We start from the raw sequence: 20,049 nt of genomic DNA on the forward strand, positions 1-20,049 counted from the left end.
TATTTTGCTTTGCTTCAATGATTCGGTTCAGCGAATGGTTTGGTTGCTGAGAGTGAGAGCACAAAGTTCCACCTTTCTTCACTTAAGGTTTCTGTTTTCATTGCTTTCAGGTCTCTGTGTTCTGCGTAGCTTTCTAGCTATTACCTACAGTGTGTGTCATTTAGAATGTGACAGCAATAACCAAGAGGGTATTATTTAACTTTATGGGTACCACGACATTGAGGCTGGGTAGGTGTTGTACATTTACAGCTCTCTTTGCTCTGGTGTCATTTAAAATATGGCATAAATATCCCCAAGGGTGTTCTGTACTATGCTTATGGTTATGACAGTAATACAGCACAGCATGAGGTGCACGTTTACGAGCACACGTGGTGCGGCGTTTAGAAAGTCTCATATAGATGCCTCGAATCAGTTACCAGAATCAGTTGCTTTTTTGAAGCTCCGTGAGTTTAGTCTAAGTTTAGTGTGCTGTTTTTGTGCTGCATTTTGCATTTTCTTATAGATGGGATTTGAAGGGACACACACAGAATCTAATGCAGAAACATTGCACTGCACCAGCGGCCTCCCTCCTCAGGGAAATCATTGTCAGCGTGGTTGTTCCAGCTCTGAATGCCGCTGCTCTGTTGGCAGCTGCCTCAGATCGCTCTGTAACACTCCAGCTGGGCCTGAGAACAATGTCTAAATGAAGTTACTGTAGGAAGCTGGGATATTGTTTCATTTTGTCCTGTGCTGCCATAGTAAAACATCTTCGCTCTCCAAAACGTGGAGGGTGAGAGTTTGTTTTAGAAACACTGATAGATAGATGAACACAAGAGGAATTTGAAGGGTGTAGACCTGTTCAACTCCTGCTCAGTGTTATCAAAATGTCCCATCAGCACTGGCCGACATGATGGTCTGCAGCTGTGTATTACACTGTTGTGGGCAGTTATGCTGATCATTGAGTTTAACTTCTCACTGCACTGTATCTTGGTTTGTCAGGTATTAGCCAAAAGCTTTCCCCCCTTGGTTTTTCCCCCCTTTCATAAAAAAATGCAAGCCCCCTCCTCTGACTCCACCTTCTCTTTTCTTTTCAGCCTCCACTCAGGTTGTTTTCTCCTTCGATGTGGGTAACGGCCCACTGGAGGTTCGTGTGGAGTCGAACGTCCCGCTCAACGACAACCAGTGGCATCGAGTCCGAGCTGAGCGAAACATCAAGGAGGCGACGCTTCGATTGGACGAGCTTCCTGCTGCCACGCAGGAGGCTCCTGCTGAGGGACACCTCCACCTGCAGCTTAACAGCCAGCTGTTCATAGGTGAGGAGGACATACATGTGGACATTGACTGTTGCACTCGTTAGCAGCAGCGTTGGTGGCTTTGTTGGGTTTTTGTCTGCATCATTTGTCTTTTCCTCTGTATCTCTCCCACACACACTACTTATATATTTATATATGTAGTATAGCATAGCAGTATACAGTATGTATACTGTTCTCATACAGGATCCTCTTCGTTCTCCAGGGAACCAGTAGCTCAGTGTTGTTGTCTCTGTAGCTCCTTCTGAAGACTGCAGCTGCTGTGCTGCCGTTTGGATTTACAGCACAGAAAAGGTAGTAGGTAGAAAAATGTCTATTTCCTCTGCCTTGAAAATCACTGCTGTTTCACACTTGCCTCTGAATGGTAATAGATTTGACACATTTATAAATAGGGAGACCAGAACTGTACTTTCCTCCCTGTGCAGCCAAATCTGAGCGAAAAAGTAAAGTTGAGCGATCAGTAGCAGCCGGCGCAGAATGTGATCCTTGATTGTTCTGTGCGTCCCTGTGAGGATGGGATTAAATCCTCGGAAAAGGCCTAAACATATTCTCTCTTCCTTCACAAATGCTAATCTCCTTTTGTCTAAATCCTGTTGTTTTCTAAGCAGCATTGGATATGAAAGGTGCTGAGTCAGCACATCTACCGTTCAGTTTTAACCCCTGACAGACTGAGATCCAAGCTCCAAGATGGTAGCAGGTCTGACCTCCTCCTACAGTCCTAAATACTGAGAAAAAGTTCTGAACTGCTGTTGGCTGGATGCTGTTGTCTGCTTTGCTCTATTTGATATGAAAGTGCTGATGTTTTCCAGCCACTGATCACGTTCAGTAAATAAACATGCAGCGGGGAGCAGTGATTATATAGTGTGTGATGTGAGTTCTTGCAGCGAGGATCTTTTAATAATCTGTTAATGAATCTGAACCTTTAAGTTATTCATCAGCAAGAAGCCAAGTAATGAACACACTGCAGACTGAGAATATCAAACTACCAGCTTCATCAATACTGCGCCTCTGTTTATCTCAGCTTCATCACTTTGAGTCTAATTCTCCATTTAACCTCTGACTCTGTGTGTAGATCTGCAGGGAGAAAAAAAAAAGAAAATCCATCACTTATCAGGTTTTATCATTCTCCAAATATTATGCATGCCACTTCATATCAGTAAACACACTGTGGAACAAACCAACAAACGCTGATGAGATTGGATGAAGGCGGCAGCGGCGGTGGCGGCAGAAGCAGAGAAATCGAGGTGAACATTGATTGGCTGAACGTGTTTATCCGATAATCCGCTCTGAATAGCCAGCAGGTTCACCACCATCAGCCTAAACCCGTACATGTTTACCTCTGAATTATCAGCACAGTGTACTGGAGTAAGCCTAATGGATTTATATATTGGAATGGAAATGTGCTGGTGTTTACTCCCTGGCTGGTTTGGTAATTGAGGTTTGTACTACAATGCTCTGACTTGATTTGGGAAGAGCAGTAGCTTCAGCAGCATCGAGGTTCATGGAGAAGCCCAAAGATAGTCACAGGTTTGATCCCTGGAACAACGAATGCGTCCCTCAGCAGCACTGTGTTCTGTTATAGTGGCCTTGAATAAGACTCTAAACCCTGAATATATCTGCTGAGTATCAGCTAAATCTGAAAATACTTCTACACTACACTGTGTGAGTGGCCATGAACACAAGAATAATTAGGAACCACCAACAACCCTGGTTTTGCTGAAATACACCTGTTTGTAATTTCATTATAGACAAAGCCTCATATAAATATTTTAATTCTGTCTTAAATATCTTTAAATAAAGCAGCGCTGTAGTTACATTTCATTGCAGGTAAATATCAACAGTAAAAGAACTCATTTCATAAAATGACTGTTTTTTGTGTGTACTGTTTCCCTGTAGACACATGTAAGACAAAATACTGAGTTATCTGGATTCACAGCTCTCAGCACTGGCTTGTTTAAATTCATAAACCATCTCACCACATGCACTGTATTTTTAAGTCTTGATTTGTTCCATTGTTTGAATTATAAGCCGCCGTGTTGGTTTGTATAAATTCATAAGCCATATATCAGTGTACACTGTATTTATGAGCGATAATCCTGCCTTCCTTTATAAGGCAATGAATTCCATTGTTTTGATTAATAAGCCGTGTTATTGCTTTGCATAGAATTATAATCCACCGCATTCTTCTTTTTCCAATTCCTTTATTGCTGTTTGTATTTTAGGTGCCAAAAAAATCCATACGCAGCAATTCTGAGCGATCATGCAGTGAGTGCAGGAATTACTTCTTTTGCGAGGGTTTATAATCTGTTGTTTTACCTTGTTTGGATAGTTAAGCCTTTGTATATTTGTGCTGCATCGCTATCCACCAGCTGATGTGCTCATATTTATTCGTCTCTGTCTCTGGTGTAGACGAAGTACTTGCTTGGTCGAGGATTTTCACGATTCCTTTGATCTTTTCTTCGTGTATCCGTTGAAATGCAGCAGTATTGATGTCAGACGATCCTGTAATAAATAATGTAAACAGTCTCCTGACAAGTCATCTGGGTTGACTGAGGAGCTTTTGTTTCTTCCTTTAGTCCTCTATACTGTGCCATAAAAGTTCAGTTCAGTTACAAACTTTAAAAAAAAGAAAAAAAGAAAAAACCTGTCTCTAGGTTTATTATATTTTCATTTCAACATCACTAATCCTACAGCTCGCTGTGGATATGCCGCAAGGAAACAAAACAAAAGCCGTATATTGGTACATAGGTAATAAGTTGTTAAGCCGTACACAAAGTCTTTGTACAAACACTACCCGAGTGTTGGTTTTGGTCTATTTAAAAAAAAAATCATTGAGTTACCACAATCACACACAGACCAAATAAAGTTCAGTTTTGGTTTCTGTTTGGTTTTTATGTTCGCGCCTTTCCCTCTCTGCCTCTCCGCTACCTTCTGTCCAATCAAAGTTAAAAAGCCAATAAGAAAAAATCTTTATCTTCCAGTGTGCATACTGATGAGGTGAAGGTGAAGACCGGTTGTGCTCAGTAATTATCACCAGTCCACAACAACAGTGTTGATACAGAAAAGGTCTGTGGTGCCTGAGAACTTCTGCTTTAAAACAGATTATACACAATGTACAGACACACAGCCTGTGTCTGAAATCACGCCCTACTTACTAAATAGTGCAGTTGTATTTAGCGTCTGAGTAAATTTGTAAATTTATCCGCTATAGAGTGCCCTGAAATTTGAAGCATCGCCAAACCACACTGTACATACACGGGCCTCACTGCTCAGATCGTCCTACAGTTGTTGTCAGTTGTGTGATTGACTCTCACGCTGCTTCTGAATTTCTGCCTACGTGTTCCTTCCAAGCTTGATGTCGAGTCTCGCACCTGCATCACTTTGATCATCACTTTTCACTGATTGTTTTCCATTCACTCCCCTGTGGCCTCATAAGTGCTTTAGTGCACAGCATGCAGATGTCATGTAGGGAGGCTGGAATCGTCTCGTTAGAGCTCACGATGTACTGCTTGATATGAAGTTGAGATTCTCTTGAAGGTCCCACTGATAGCTCTGCTCCTTTGGTCAGAGGTGGAGTTTATCTGCATTCAGATTCTTTGATGTTTTCTTTGATCTCCACGTCCTAAATATCTCATTATGCTCTTTTAAGTGTTTCCTGTAAACAGCGTCTCCATTTGATGTGGAGAGACTGTAATCCATGTTGAATCCTTGTGGTTAAACCCTCACTGCTCTTATGGCCTCCCTGTTTGCAGGGTTTGTTCTTTGATAACTTTTTCCTGCTTCTGTTTTGTTGCTTTGATCGGAGGTGGTGATCCTCAGGGATGCGTCTGTGGTCCCTGCAAGACTCACCCATTTCGCCTAAGCCTCCATGTTGTTTCCTGTTACTATCACAGAGTTTTGAAATGGGAGGAATTATTTTGAACTTCCAGTTCTGTTCATTTTCTACATGAACAAGGTGACGTGACTGGCAGTCAGAGCATCTTCCATATCTTCAGTTGGCATGAAACTGTCCTGTTTGAATTTTGAGTACAAAACATGAGCAAACTATGTTAAACCGTCACAGATTCTTTGATAAAAAGCCAGAGATAAAGGGTCCCAAAGTAACCTTTGGTCATAACGTGCACGTTCGTAAGAAACATCCGGTCACGTCTCTGACTGGCTTTGTCTCCATAGCAAAATCAGCTGAGATGTACTGAAGATGATGCTTCTAATACAGTGCTCCCATGGTTCAAAGCACTGTGATTTGTGTTTCTAAGACATTTATGATTTAAGAAAGGTGCTGTCGTAATCTAATAAACTGAATCGCTGTGCAGAAAAAATGTGCTTCAGCTGGGTTAAGCTCGCTATGATTATGACATTGATTCACATATATAGGCATTTACATAAGATGTGAAAGCTGTGCCGTAATCAGGAAAGGTCACATTATTAAAGTGCATGTGAGGGCGGTCAGCGTGTCACACCTGGGAATTATTATTTAAAGATTAAAAATTCCAAGGATGACAGTTTGTCATTTCTAAATTATAATCATTCATAGTTTCCTCAGTCTTAACACCTACATTTTGAACAGTGGTTTTCAGTAGATTTAATAAGCTGAAAATTACTCTTCATTGTGTTGTGTCGGAGGAAACATTGAGGCAAGATTCATATCCAGTGTTGCTCAGCTGGTTCAATAATTCATGAGCAAAATCGGGACAGAGTTCGGTGATTTATTGGTGTGAAAAGCGGCAGCTGCTGCTGCTGCTGCTGTGCAGTAGGAAGTTGTCAGCTTCAAACTCTGAGAGCAGAAAGCTGCCGAATTTGTTCTTGAACACAACGAGTTTCAATCTGTGATCTTTGCAGAAAGCGAACAACAGGTGACCACGTTACAACTCAGAGAGAAAGTACAATGTTGAGCACAGACTGTGAACTGAAGCACTGAGGGATTCTAGTGAGCGTGTGCAGTGTGTCCTGTTAGACAGGCAGCTGTTTATCACCCACGGCTTGTTGCCTCATTGTTGTTTCATCATTTCATTTCATGAGAAGAGTTTTGACAGTTTGGAGCTTCTGGCTGAGCAGAAGCGATGTGTGGATCTGCTTTAGACGACAGGAGGGGGAGAAAAAACCAGAGAGAAAGAAAACATACAGTCTTATCAACACATGAGAGAAGGAGTGAGACAAGGAGGACAGAGTGCATGAAACCTGTCTGCCTCTGCTCAGGGTTCCCAGAAGATGAATCTCAGTGACTTCACTGACAGCCAGCAGCTGACCAAAGTTTTCATCCTTCTAGTGAAATATGTCAAAATCTAATCTTATCTGGATTTGCACAAATTTGGTTGCGACCTTCGTGATCCCCAGAGGATCACGAACCTCTGATTTATCCTCTGATGTCAGGTCAACTTTCATCCAATACTTTGGTTTATAACCAAATGCCCTCAAAATGAATGGCCATCATTGTTCTTTGCACTTTGTAATTAGTACTAATTAATGAAGGTTTGCCTGAAGTATTTAGCTTAAAGCATTGCTGTACCTACGGCACCACAGGTCTGCTAGCATGGCTGTAGAGTCTTAGTCTTCTTTTTTAAGAATGGACATTGTGAAAATACCATCACTGATGACACCTTTGACCAATACTGATGGTGTTACCTCAAAGTTATTCTGTTACGAAACGTCTACATCATTGTTTCTGTACACATCTCACATCAAGCATCACACTTCTGTAGTCAGCAATACAATTCAAATTCAATACAAGTCAGAGTAGACTTTAAACAGAAAGATTATTATTCTCACTTACAGAATTGCATTGTCATGCGATGTTTTGATGTTGTCAGGCGGCACAGCGTCCAGGCAGAAGGGCTTTCGGGGCTGTATTCGCTCTCTGCAGCTGAACGGCGTCACCCTGGACCTGGAGGAGAGGGCGAAGATCACACCCGGGGTTCGACCCGGCTGCCCGGGTCACTGTAGCAGCTACGGCTCGCTCTGCCAGAACCAGGGCCGCTGTGTGGAGAGAGCCAACGGCTTCCACTGTGACTGTGGCCTGTCAGCCTACACCGGAGTCTTCTGCCATACAGGTACACACGTACAAATACGCACATCACTTACAGCCTAAGGGACTTTTTAAAGCCTAAAGATGGTGAAGTATTTGATATTCAAAAAATGGACTTTGGGTGGAGTACCTGCCACCTGCCTTGACCTCTCTGGAGACCTGTTTAACCACTTTACAACATGCTGCGTAGTGTCATTTCAAGCCTCCATCCCCTCGCCTCAGCTTCAGATTCACTTTAGGTAGTTCATATATCTCAGCAGCCAAAGTTACAGCTGTTTTGATCTTTATGTGTCAGCTTGTCGTTCCTTTAAAAGGAGAACAAATCAGTCAACTCTGGAACATTTATAACTTCTATTAAGTCCTTTAGAAAACATAGGCAGTTGTAATAGGATGAAATTTTGAAGCGCATGTGGAAGTAAAAATAAAAGTGTGAGTAATGCCAGCCTCCATATGTGGGCATTTATCTGCTGTTGTCTAAAGTTTAAGGATTTATATTATTTCACAGAACTTTTCACTGCTTCTGCTGCACTTAAAACTCATCAAGTACTTAACTGTTTGATGCAAAGTGTCTGTTTAATGTGTTGGTGTCTATTTTAGTTATTTATTTGATTTGACTCTGTAGCAATGCGTCATCATGTTGACCTTTAGGTCCTTTGTAAGTTCAGCCACCTCTACTTTTTTAAAAAGACTCTGTTAATTCTCCTCCCACCAAATACTGAAATATACTCTGCCCACTCATCGAACATGTCACGCTGTTACATGCTTTGTTTTTGATTTTCCTTCTAATTGTGTTTAAAAGTCAGTTCCCTGACTTTTAATTTTAAATTAAAGTAAAGAAAGGACTTGAGATTATCTTCTGTAACTTGAAATGTCTAAAAACTTCAACCTGCTGCAGATGTTTTGAGAACATCTTTTTGTTCTCCTGCTAACTAATCCAACATGTGAAGTTGTTTTGATGCCACAGCCTCCTTTGGAAGTTAATTGGAAACTCTCTAAAGATAGTCTAAATATAAGTATATGTAAATGTGTATCTTGCTCTGGAAATTATTATTATATAATTTAGTGGCAAAATTTAGCACCTTGTGGAATGCAGAAACACGCAAGGGTTTCAAAGCTGAATGAGTTCATATGGGGTGAAAAAGTCAGGATGCCAAAATGAATGTTTTAGGAGCCAAATGACAGATTATCCTGTAATTTATCCACTAACTACACAATTAAAACTGTTCAGCAGCAAAACTGAAGGATATTGTAAAGTAAATAAATTTTAAAAAGCACTTTCTCTTCCTCCAGAGGTGTCGGCCACCTTCAAGTCAGAGACGTCTGTCAGCTACACCTTCAAGGAGCCGTACGAGTTAATCAGGAACAGCAGCGCCCTGCCGTCCTCCATCTACTCTGACGTGACTCTGAGTGGAGAGAACGTCTCCCTGAGCTTCAGGACGAACCAGAGTCCGGCTCTGCTGCTCTACGCCAGCTCCTACTACAGAGAGTACCTGGCCCTGCTCATCAACAAGCACGGTGAGGAGGACACAAGGCTTTTATTTTGAAGGGGCTTGTTTGTTTGGTTAGTGTTCAGGCCTGAGGTGGAGTGGCTTGTTTTGATTTAATTCCACTCCTTACTAACGGCCTCCATCCCTCTCTGCTTTGTTTTCCTTGGTAGCTTTAATTCGTTTTAATGTTTTTTTGGCAGCTTTTGCTCTAAAAGTTTCTTCTTCTCCTCATTTCCTGTAAATTTTGGGCTCATCTCTCCTCCTCCTTTCTTCACCTTCTCTTTTCCTCACATCCTTTTATTCTCATTTGCACCTCTAATTACACCCTTTTGCCTTGCTTCATTTCTGTCTTTTTTCCTTGTCCATTCTCTCGCCTCCTTATCTAGTTTTCAAACCTCAGATTAAAAATCTCTAACAGATTTTCCTTTTCGCCTCTCCTTGTCTTCCTCCCTCAACTTTTTTCAATTACTTTCCTCTCCTCACATCTCCTCCCAGCCTCTCATCTCGCCTCTCCTCCCTTCTTCCTCTCATCTTCTCTCCCATCCCTGTCATCTTCCTGTGATATCGACCTCTCCTCCTCCTCCTCTCCTCTCCATCTCCCTCCCTGCCACTCTCTCTTTCCTCCTCATCCTTTGCTCTGCAGCTTTCCCAGATCTATGGGGATCTGTCAGATCTTTCCTCTCTCTGGATTCACCCCATCAGCCTCTTTCAGTCTGTCCATCTGGGTCGGCTGTTATGTTTTGTCTCTGACTGGTTTTATCAGTGAGACCTGATGAGTGATGCTGAGGGAATAAAAGTTGGGTGGGCTGTTAATGGGTGACAGATCAGTGTGCTGCAGAAGAAAACAGCAGAAAACTTGCTGTTGTGTTTTATAAACTTTTGAGTTAAAGTGTAGTAGGAGAGTAGTAGGAGGCACTTTGACTTTAAAATTACATTTTCAGCATCTAGGAGTCCAATAAAACCGGCACTCTGCTGCTGGATTAGCTGTAAATGGATTTTTTTTTTCTGGTGTTAATGACTCAGAGCTGATGGACAGCAGAGCATTAAGGTTTCGTGCTGACCGTGGAGTTGTCAGGTAAATGTTCTTAAACTGAAGTGTCCAATTAAATCCCTGAGAGCTTTCTCTTGTTTCCCCTGAGATGGCTTATTTCTTTTTACCCTTGACTGCTGTTACACCTCCTCAGCCCAAAACAAAACCTTTTTACTCAAAGCCTCTTTTCAAGAATAAATTTGTTATTTCAGCAGCAGGTAACATGAAGTCTTTCTGTAGTAATTCCCTCACATTCTCTGTGCCCGTGTAGAAAAGCAGTGAGTATGTAACTGCAAGCTTTTGATATATTTATTAGATTCATTAATTTTTATTTACAGAAATATATTGAACATGCTTTGGAAAAACACTTTTAATTCCCTTTCATTTTGCTGACCGCTCTGAATACATCACAGGGCTTATGTTAAACCTGTATTTAGTGCTCTTGAATATTAGTAGAATTAATTTGATGTGATTAGATTAGTTCTGTTATTGATAGGGAATTAGTTCTTATCCGCTTAATATTGAAATCTTAATTAATAGAGCCACTCCGTCTTTAAAGTATTCAGATTTATCTTTGAGGGATTAAAAATGTGCTTATCCTTTTAGCCAAGATTATAAAGCTCAGCAAGGCCGTTTTCAGGAGAAGAAAACTTCTCAACAAATGTGTTTGGAATGACCATGAAGCTGAGATATTTGCTTTGGAGAATGTAGCTCTTAATTCATTTTTGTGACATCTGGAATGTAACCCCATGGTTTCATGTGTTGTTGTGTGTGTTTCTGTGTGTGTGCGTGTGTGTGCGTGCGTGTGTGTGTTGCCTGTGAAGATGAACTGGAGGTGTGGTACAAACTGGACAGCAGCAGAGACGCAGAGGTGTTGAGGAGCAGAGTGAGGAATATGGCCAACGGACAACTACACACTGTTACCATCAGGAGACTGACAGACTCAGTGTCTGTGCAGGTAACACACACAGTACAGTGATTAATTACACATTGTTTTTAAGTTTGTTGACATGTGTACAGTTTTTGACCACTAGGGGGCATTTTTTGCCAGAAACAATTCATGAGAGCCACGAGAGTCAACCATAAATTACAGGTGCTGCAAAGCACAAGACAATGAGCTGAAAGAAATAAGAGCTGTGGAAAGCTGCAAAGTCAAGTGTTAATTCTTATTATTAATTCTGCGCCGTGAAGTGTCACATTTCACATTGCACAAAGTCAGTTCCTTCACTTACGATGTTATTTAATGCAGATTTAAAGACAGGAAATGCTGCGTCTTCAGTACAGAACCTCTCTCTACAGAGACGTTTCAGACACGTGTTGCTTGCATCTGTCTGACTGAATTAATACACTTCCACACATTTATATTACAACTGTGTTTTACTATATTGTTGTTAATTATCCGTTTACACAGCAGCCTCCACGTGTGGGTGCCCACAGGAGGAGTTGTAGTAGTTGTTGACAAATACATTAATAAACATTAACAACTACATTATGGTGTGTTTATGGTGTGTTGTAAACCATGTATTAAATGTTGATATACTGCTTCTAAATGCTAACAGGAGGACGTAAAGTGAAGTGTAGCCACATCTTTGTTGGCCTCGCATCTGTCTGACACAGACCAGTTTGTGCATTGTGTTGTACACCGGCCTGCGAGTGTTGTAAAACCACAGCTGTGTTTTGCTCTCTGCTTTCATTACTCAGCCATTGTAGACGAGGTGTAAGGCTGCTTAACATGAACGTTTTTTTCCATGTTTGCAAAATGAGTCACCTATCTCAAGGACACACACACACGGATGCACACACAGGCAGACCCATCTATGTATTATGGTACAGTATTGTGAAATTCCCCCGATATAATAAAACCTCAGTCAGCACTTTACTCTCAGTTCAGCCACCAGCAGATACTGTCCTGGATGCGGCTGTAGCAGGGCACCAGGGACAAACTGCACAGCTCCAGGTGAAATACGAAGCATCTTAATCATATATGGATCTACTGAATCTCTTATCTTGTTAACAACAGCCTCAGGTGATGTATGAGGTTAACTTCATCTAACCAGGAGCCAGCAGCCTGAATGCTGGTACAATTATCAACACGGTCAGATAAATAACAAGGTGACCTCATCTTGTATGGGTGCAGCCTCCTGATTCATTGTGTTGTGAGGTTCTAGTGAAATATGAGGTGCACTTCATCTTATCATTTTCCATTATACTGAATCATTTCATCTTTAGCAGCGTGCTGTGAAGTAATAAGGTGACAGTTTGCTCTGGAGAAAGATATCTCCACAAACATTTTACACTAGATTTACATAAAACTGGATGTGTTTTGGTCCTCGAAAGATAAATTCGAATGTTTCTTGAGCACATTTATACCAAAATGTAATCTTCATGTGTGAGATATCTGCTACTCTGAGTCATTAAAGTTAGAGATTTTCAAAAGCTACACTTTAATATTAGAAAACAAAATTTGGAGTGAATGATGATTTTCTCTTTTCAGATTAACCACAGTGCCAGAGAGGACTTCAACCTGACATCTGACGGAGAGTTTAACGCCATCAGATCTCTGGTGTTGGGCAGAGTGCATGGTAAGTGAAGAGGCAGCTCAGTAAAAGCTGTTAGTTTAGAGAGCGCTCAGACTGAAACTCATTTGAATAACAGCTCTGAGATATCTGGCCTCATTTGACACTCAGCTTAGGAAAGGTTAAAGAAATAAATGTGACTTCAGCTGTTTTGCACCAAGACTGAAATATTATGCAAATTATCTGAAGAAGAAGTCTGAGACAAAATGTAATAACTACTGTAGCATGATGGTGGATCCACCCACATAAGTTGGCATCCCATTATTTTTGTATTTAATTTCATAAGTTTTCAGGGTTCAGGATTAAGAGTCTAAACGGTACAGTCCAGGAGGTCATATGGCTGCTGCCGTTACTGAGCATTAGCTGTTGCTGGTAAAAATATCTCTTATCTGAAATAGACCACACAGTTAACTGCTACACAAGACCAAAAAGAAAAAAAAAGAGATTTAATGTTTAATGTCAGTGTGTTTAGAAAGGCAAAAAAAAAGACTATAAACTATTAAAAAAAAAAAACTATAATCTCTCATTTCACTTGAACCTATACTCAGGTATTTACTGTTCCACTTGTTAATACTTGTCTTAATGTGAAAGTGATGAAATTGGTGTGTGTGGATTTTTCTGTCTGTCCATATTTGAGCTGTACTTGTTTACACTTTCCTCGTTTGAGATCTCAGTGAGACTTAACTTATCAAAGTTGGTGCATCTGCCAATTTGAAGTGTCCAAATTTTCCAGTGACGATTATTAAACACTGTAATAACAATTTTTTCATATTTCTATCATAAAATATGAAGCAATTCATCATGAGTGAAAACCAAAAACAAAATAATAATTCAAAATCTGATTAAAATGCTTACGTATTCCACCAACAGTATGCTGAACCAGTGATGGTTTCAAGTTAGATGTCAGAACAAATCTAGAGGGAACTGATGCATAATTGATGAGTTGTTGTGAATATAATGTGCAGCACATTCATCTGTCTATCAGAACCAGGAGAGAAGCCACAGGATAAGTCTGGTTCAGCATCAGGTGGAGAGGGCAGTCAGGGAGGTTCCCTCCTGTAACCCACCTGCACAGATTTTAAGCCTAGGAAAAAAACATCCTCACTCTCATAGAGGGTTAAACCACATCTTCATTGAGCTGCTGTTTTAAGTCCTGGACAGGGACCTGTAACAGAGTCGGGGTGAGACAGTAATTGGCTCTGTCATGACTTATTCATGTTCACTCTGAGCGCCTCCATCAGGGACAGACTGAGATATAAGCTGTTAATAACACGAGGGGCTGGGAGGCCGCAGGCTGCTGTCACTGCTCTCTGATAAGACAGTCACAGCAACTCACCGTCAATTTAAAAGGAAATGCAAGAGCTATTAGTAGTAAAACATGAGTTAGGGGTTTGAAATAGCTTTCACCAGATGCATTCATCATTCAAGGAAATACCAAATAACGACCGTTAGAAACTGATTAATTTCCAAATATACAAAATAAATCTGTGTTGATCTGTTTTACTTCAGTGACTCTACTCTGCAATACGATTTTAACACGTGTGCAGTGTTAAAATAATAATGTGTTGTTTTGTTTTGTTTTTTTTAGATTTATTTATTCATTTTAATTTTGTTTCAGAAGATTTTGATTCAGTTCCACACATGCATGCATTTTCATTTATTCATTTCCTGGGATTTCTTCTCTGCCAGTGCTGAAAAAATGTAATTACTTGCATTTCTGTGCATAAATATGGTCCTTTTTTTTTTTTCTTTGAGTTGTTCTTTGACTTGAATTGTAATTGTAATTGACAGCTTGATTTCCAAATGTTGGTCTTTGGTTTTTTCCTTTAAACACTCACAAGTGTGAAAATCTAATGTTAGATAGATCAAGACAGCCCTTTTGTACAGAAAATTTTATGATAATACAGTATGAGTCATGCTGGGCACACACACATTTTATGGAGTAACTGATACAATTTCTCTCAAGATCTTTTGTGTTTTTGGATGTAAATCCTCAGAGAGTAGCTCAGCTCAGTGTAGCACTGTGTGTTTTAACCCCGTCATGTCAGCGTGTGACCGGTCCTCTCCTCTGTCAAACCAGAAGAGGCAGAGTCAGATCAGGATCAGAAAAGCAGCAGGAAAGTGGATTTTCTGTCGTTCCCTGCCAACCGTATCATCCATCAGCCTAACTAATGGACCCGGAAGGAATACAGGAGAGACAGAGAGAGGGGGGGGGGGGGGGGGGGGGTGATGGAGTGAGGAGTGTCTCAGCTGAGCTCGCAGGCTGCAGTAATGTCGCCGGCTGCTCTCATCAACGTGCAGATGTGTCCTGGTAAAACCACAGTCACCTCTCAGTCATCCAAACAGACACTGATGCAGCCGGTTACAGCCGTAACGTCGGCCTTCGCAGCTGCTGTTTACGCTGCCGTGAAGCAGTGGAGGTGAATGATGAAGGGATTCAAGTCAATAAAATGAACAGATAGAGGGCGGGAGAGCACATCTGTCTCGTGCAGTGATAGATGGAGACTGGAGGCTGAATCACTGACAGTCTGTATACTGTAATGAGGGTGTGTGAGTGTGTACTAATCATTAGAATCAATGTTCTGCCACTATTGTCCCACTCTGATAACAGGAAAAGGTACAGCAGAGTCAATGAACCTGTCAGCCAGTGCATGACGTGATATCTTGGGGGCAGCCAGTTAGCATAGCTTAGCATAAAGACTGGAAACAGAGGGAACAGCCAAGAAATAGTCTGGCACGTAAAACTTTCCTCACCAAGAAGGAAAGTAAGTATATTTTCCCAAATGTCAAACTATTCGTTTCAGAAACTGTAACCTGACTCTAAAATTGCTGACATCTAACAATTGCTTTCCTCCTGTTTCAAATTCAGTTTTCTATTTCTGTAAATTATTCCTTCTTCTGGAGCAGTTTTGTTTTGCTTCTGACAACACACAGCAAAAAAAAAGCCATTTCAAAAAAGTCGTAATATCTTCTTTTAGGATGATCAAACCATATTTTGTCTTCTTGTTTCCTCTTGTTTGCATTAGATTATTAAAATTGTTTAAAGTCAAGATAACAAAACAAACTGTTTTGCAGTGATAAGAGGTGACAAGAGAGAAGAAAGACATCTGAAAAGTGGATTACACTCACAACAGAAAACTTCTTTCTTTACTTATTTATTTAAGAATCAGACCAATTTTAAAACTACATAAGACAAAAACAATGCCACAAAGTTGTTTTTTTTTTAAATTCTGCTGCCTCGTTCAAATCCTCCCTCTCATTTTTCTCTGTTCAGATTCTGATGGGCTGGATCCAGACCTGGCCAGGCTGGCGTCTCTCGGTTTTACCGGCTGTCTGTCAGTGGTCCACTTTAACTCCATCAGCCCTCTGAAAGCTGCTCTGCTCCACCCAGACACCAGCCCCGTCGTCATCACCGGACCTTTAGTCCAGTCCAACTGTGGCTCCTCGGCTTCGGCCAATCCCTACGCAGCAGAGAACACACACCACCTGTCAGGTAAAGGGTGCTGAACAATCGTCTCATTTTGGGAAAGTGTGCATGTCCTCTTGTGTCCACCTGATGAATGTCCAATACTCACTTTTTTGGTCTCCATAAACACCTGAAGGAAAAATCTGGCTCCATAGCAGTTAAGTGGCTCTCTATATTCACTGTTTGATGCTGAGTAGGTAGTGCACAGTGGGTTTTTAGATATATTTTTTGTTGTTGTTGTTGCTACTAGCTGCCTGCTGTGACTAAAAACAACACTGTCAGAGCAGTGAGTGAACCAACACAGTAAAGTTTCAGGCTGCACAGCTAAACACTGAAACTCATTCTGAACTCTCGTTTTCACCGTGTCATTTGATGTATAGTCATCACAAACATATTGATTACAACCGCTTTGAATAAATTGAAAACCTGCAGCCGGGAGGCAGCCATTCCAGCACAGAGCAGCAGTTTGTCTATGGCTCTGGGTCTCTGTGTATATAATCAAGCTGCCATGAGCAGTGTGAGACAACTGGGAGGCGACAAGGTGCCTTTAATACAGAATACACACAGGATGGGAGGTGAGGAGGGGGTCAACAGGGGCTCAACAGTGAGTTTTTGCCCCAGGGCCTTCTGAGGTTAATCTGACCATGGCTGTGATAATAATAAAAAATGGCCTTTTAACTGCATGTTTAAGTAAATGTTTTATAGTAGGTTATCTACAAGGCTAGTGAAAATAAAAACTAAAATTAAATATTGAACTGTCGCCCTGAAAATAATGTGTGCTCAGGAATCAGCGAGCGTACGCTATATCATTTCTTCCCTCTGCTTCTGTGTGTATTTGTTCTTGGTGGGAGCTGCTTTTTCAAACTGTGTAATGGGCTCATTAAGTATGTACACCTTGTTGAGGACACTCCTGACATTGTGCTTGATGAGATAATTAAGTCGGACCACGGAGGGGAGTTTCCAGTCCTGTCCTCGTCCAGCTTAATGTTACTGTAATAGAGTTTCTTTGGCTGCTGTATTCCCTGTCTGCTCTGAATGATGATACTGTGGTCATGTCTCTAAATTTCGTTTCATGTCTCTAACCTTTTTTTTTATTATTTTCTCTCACTCTCTTCTCACGTTTCCTCTCTCCGGTAATAATTTCTGCTTTTCTGTCTCTCCCCATCATCACCTCGTCTCATCACCTCTTCTAATTCTTTGAGCGCTTTGCTTTTTCATTCTTGCCTCTGTCTATTTCCTCCTTTTTTCTCTTCTATCTTCCTTATTTTCTTTTCTTCTGCCTTTTTCTCTCTCTGCTGTAGACCAGTCTGGTTCAGTGGGTTCAGGTCAGCCTTTAGTCAATGCCATCAGGACTGACTCTGCACTGATTGGAGGTACGGAACCGTTTCACCAACTTTCACTGTACTGGAACCTGTGTCATCTTGTTTCGCTGTGTTTGTATTGGACGTTTCTTAGAGCCAGAGATTGCTCTCAGCATTTTACTGATGAGAGATATTCTGTTGAAAGCCAGCAAAGGTGATGTGATGGGCAAAAAAAAAAATTCCACCAAAAGTAAATTACTTTTTTTTTTTTTTTTTTTTTTTTGCTTTTCTGCCCGGTCAGGTTGATTCAGAGTACAGACTGAATGGTTCCTACAGTATCAGTGTGTAGATAGAAAAAAGTGAAAGTCAAAAGTCATTTAAAACTGTCCATTAAATCTCTGTGACTTTGTGTCTCTGTGCACACGGCACAGCTGAACTAATTAAACCTCTGCCAAAATGACTTACCGATGGAGAAACTTTCACATTGTTATCTTCCAATGCGTGGACATTTTAAAACCAAAGTAATATAGTGCGAAATTAATTTCAGCTACATTCTGGAATTCCAATTACACAAAACTTTCTCTGGATAATGAGATGTGCAGAACAGAAGCAGACCGAACGTGTGAAATTCTGTTCACTGTGTGTTAAAGTTCGGTTAATGGAACGACCAGGCCAGTGGGCGAAAGGACTGACACGCCCAGGGGAAGTGAGAGATGGGCAGAAATCACATAGCGGCTTCGCAGTAGTTTCCCACAGATCTCTGACCGAAGTCCACTGTGGTAGATTTACTCTGCAGAGAGTCAGTGTGTCAGTCGGCCAGCAACAAGACTCTCCAGGCTTCAGCGACATGAACACACATCAAACTGTCACAGCTTTTTGCTCATATTTGCCCTTTTATTGAAGTTCTGAACTTTAATGATAATTCTCCAGTCTGTGCTGTTTTACATTTTTGTGGCTTCCTTTATCCATGTACCACAGTGCTTTAGGTTTCCATTCTTTTCACCGAAGCATGAAAATTAGCTTATTATTTTTAAGCAATCCCAAAAAAAAAGCCACATAAATAATTAACTAATCACCGAAAAGTGGTTCTCTTTGAAGTGTATGTAATTTACATTACCTAAAAATCTTTGCATGTTTCATTAATTTTATTTATAGTTCTTTTAATTGATGTTTTTAATTTTTATTATTATAATTTTTTTAACTTTACTGTGTTAAATCATGATTAGACAAGCGTAGCACAAAAACATAAAGTGGCAGAAAATGGCTGGCTTAGCCAAAAGAGTAGAAATAAACCTTCCCACATCTCCACAATGATCTTATAGTGCCTTGTTAGCTGGCAAACTTCCCAACAATATATCCAAGAGTCAAACTGGGTTTTGAAGAATTAGCAAAGTGTCCATGACCACCTGCTGCTGGTCAGGAAATAGCTCTACAGACTAAGCTAACCGCCTGTTGAATCACAATGTTTTCTGAGTCTCCACATGTGAAATGTACGATACACTGTGAAAGTATGAGAACTTTTCAGTTGTTCAGAAGCACGTTCTATCAGTAAGTTTAAGCTAAATAAGAGAAACACCTCTCTGATTGAAAATGTCTGAATATGCCGGAGTAAATGTCCTCTCCCTTGCAGGTGTGATAGCCATGGTGATCTTTGTGATTGTGACTGGCCTGGCGATTACCGCCAGATTCCTCTACCGGAGAAAAGAGACGTATCGAAATCAGGATGTGAAGGGAGTCAAACAGGACGACAGCCCAGACTTTCCTTTCAACAACCAGACTGACTCCCAGAACGTCTCCTGTGAAAACCAAAAGGAGTATTTCATTTAACTGGAGACCCCGATGACTTTGTGAACTGGTGACCCAGGAAGAGTTGGATCGAGGGCAGCTGGGCTTCTTCAGTTCTGTGAGAACTAAGAGCTGAAGAAGCCTCTTGGATTAGAGGACTTCACGTATCTACAATCAAGTCCAGTTGCCCTCGATTCAACTCTTCTTGGACAACCATGACCTGGACGACTGAGAATCTTCACAGACGCCTGATGAACTGGTTTTTGGAGCCGTGGGTGCAGACAGGGGTGTCCTGCCACACCCCTGTCCCTGCGGGACTTTACACTGCACTCAGAGCCACTTGAGACTTCACTGGCAGAAGTGGCTTTACAAAATATGGAAAGCAAAAAGAGAACAATGCACAGAGTTTTGTCTTTTACTGTATAGTGTTTATAAACTTATACAAACAGACAACAGTGCCAGAGTTATGAGGTGTTGATATCCTTGTTTCAGACACTGTAAATATAAAAAAATGTAATGGAGTAATGTCTACAGCAATCTCTGTCTAATGTCACTGTCATACTGAGAAGTTTGAAATACTCCTAAGAGGAACTGATTTTGTTTTATGGATTAATTTAGAGTATTCAAACACAACTTTATTGCTTCATTCCTGTGAATCAGGGTTGCGTGGAATCGTAACTGGAGTCATTTGGCTGATGCGCTTTTCTGTGAGGATGATGAATGGATGTTAACTTAATTGGAAGTTGAAATGTTTGACCCATATTTAGACCCTCAGGAAGAGTACTTCAGTAAGCTGTTGTTTTTTTTTAAAGTTTGATTTTTGTTGTGTGCAGTGCTGTGGGGGAATAACAGTACGCGCTCTTCAGAGGCTGCAGAGCCTCAAAAACCTGCTCAAGGGAAACCTGTGTGCAAATATGGTCAGAGTCCCTGCAGCCGGCATCCACTCATCAAACAGCAGCATGTTTTTTTGATGATGTTCTAAATCCAGTCAGAACATGAATTAAACATTTTCACGACTGATTCTCTTCCAGCAACATTGTTCTACCACCAAATTTTGGTGTTAACAAGTGGCATCTTCAAAGTTTGCAGTCCT

At 41.0% G+C, this 20,049-nt stretch overlaps 1 protein-coding gene across 2 annotated transcripts in view; it reads left to right on the forward strand.

The window, feature by feature from the left end:
• LOC121192797 (contactin-associated protein-like 4) overlaps positions 1-19,023 on the forward strand; it is a 79,885-nt gene extending 60,862 nt beyond the window's left edge. For both annotated transcript variants that reach the window (XM_041054682.1, XM_041054683.1), the window contains exons 17-24: positions 1,074-1,292; positions 7,097-7,336; positions 8,602-8,826; positions 10,653-10,786; positions 12,323-12,410; positions 15,679-15,897; positions 17,172-17,243; positions 18,802-19,023. In XM_041054682.1, the coding sequence (XP_040910616.1) occupies positions 1,074-1,292; positions 7,097-7,336; positions 8,602-8,826; positions 10,653-10,786; positions 12,323-12,410; positions 15,679-15,897; positions 17,172-17,243; positions 18,802-18,998 (1,394 nt within the window). In that variant the 3' untranslated portion in view covers positions 18,999-19,023. The remainder of the gene's footprint in view (positions 1-1,073; positions 1,293-7,096; positions 7,337-8,601; positions 8,827-10,652; positions 10,787-12,322; positions 12,411-15,678; positions 15,898-17,171; positions 17,244-18,801) is intronic.
• Positions 19,024-20,049: the final 1,026 nt, after the last annotated feature.

The sequence above is a fragment of the Toxotes jaculatrix genome, chromosome 14 (assembly GCF_017976425.1).
Source record: "Toxotes jaculatrix isolate fToxJac2 chromosome 14, fToxJac2.pri, whole genome shotgun sequence".
Taxonomy (NCBI): domain Eukaryota; kingdom Metazoa; phylum Chordata; class Actinopteri; family Toxotidae; genus Toxotes; species Toxotes jaculatrix.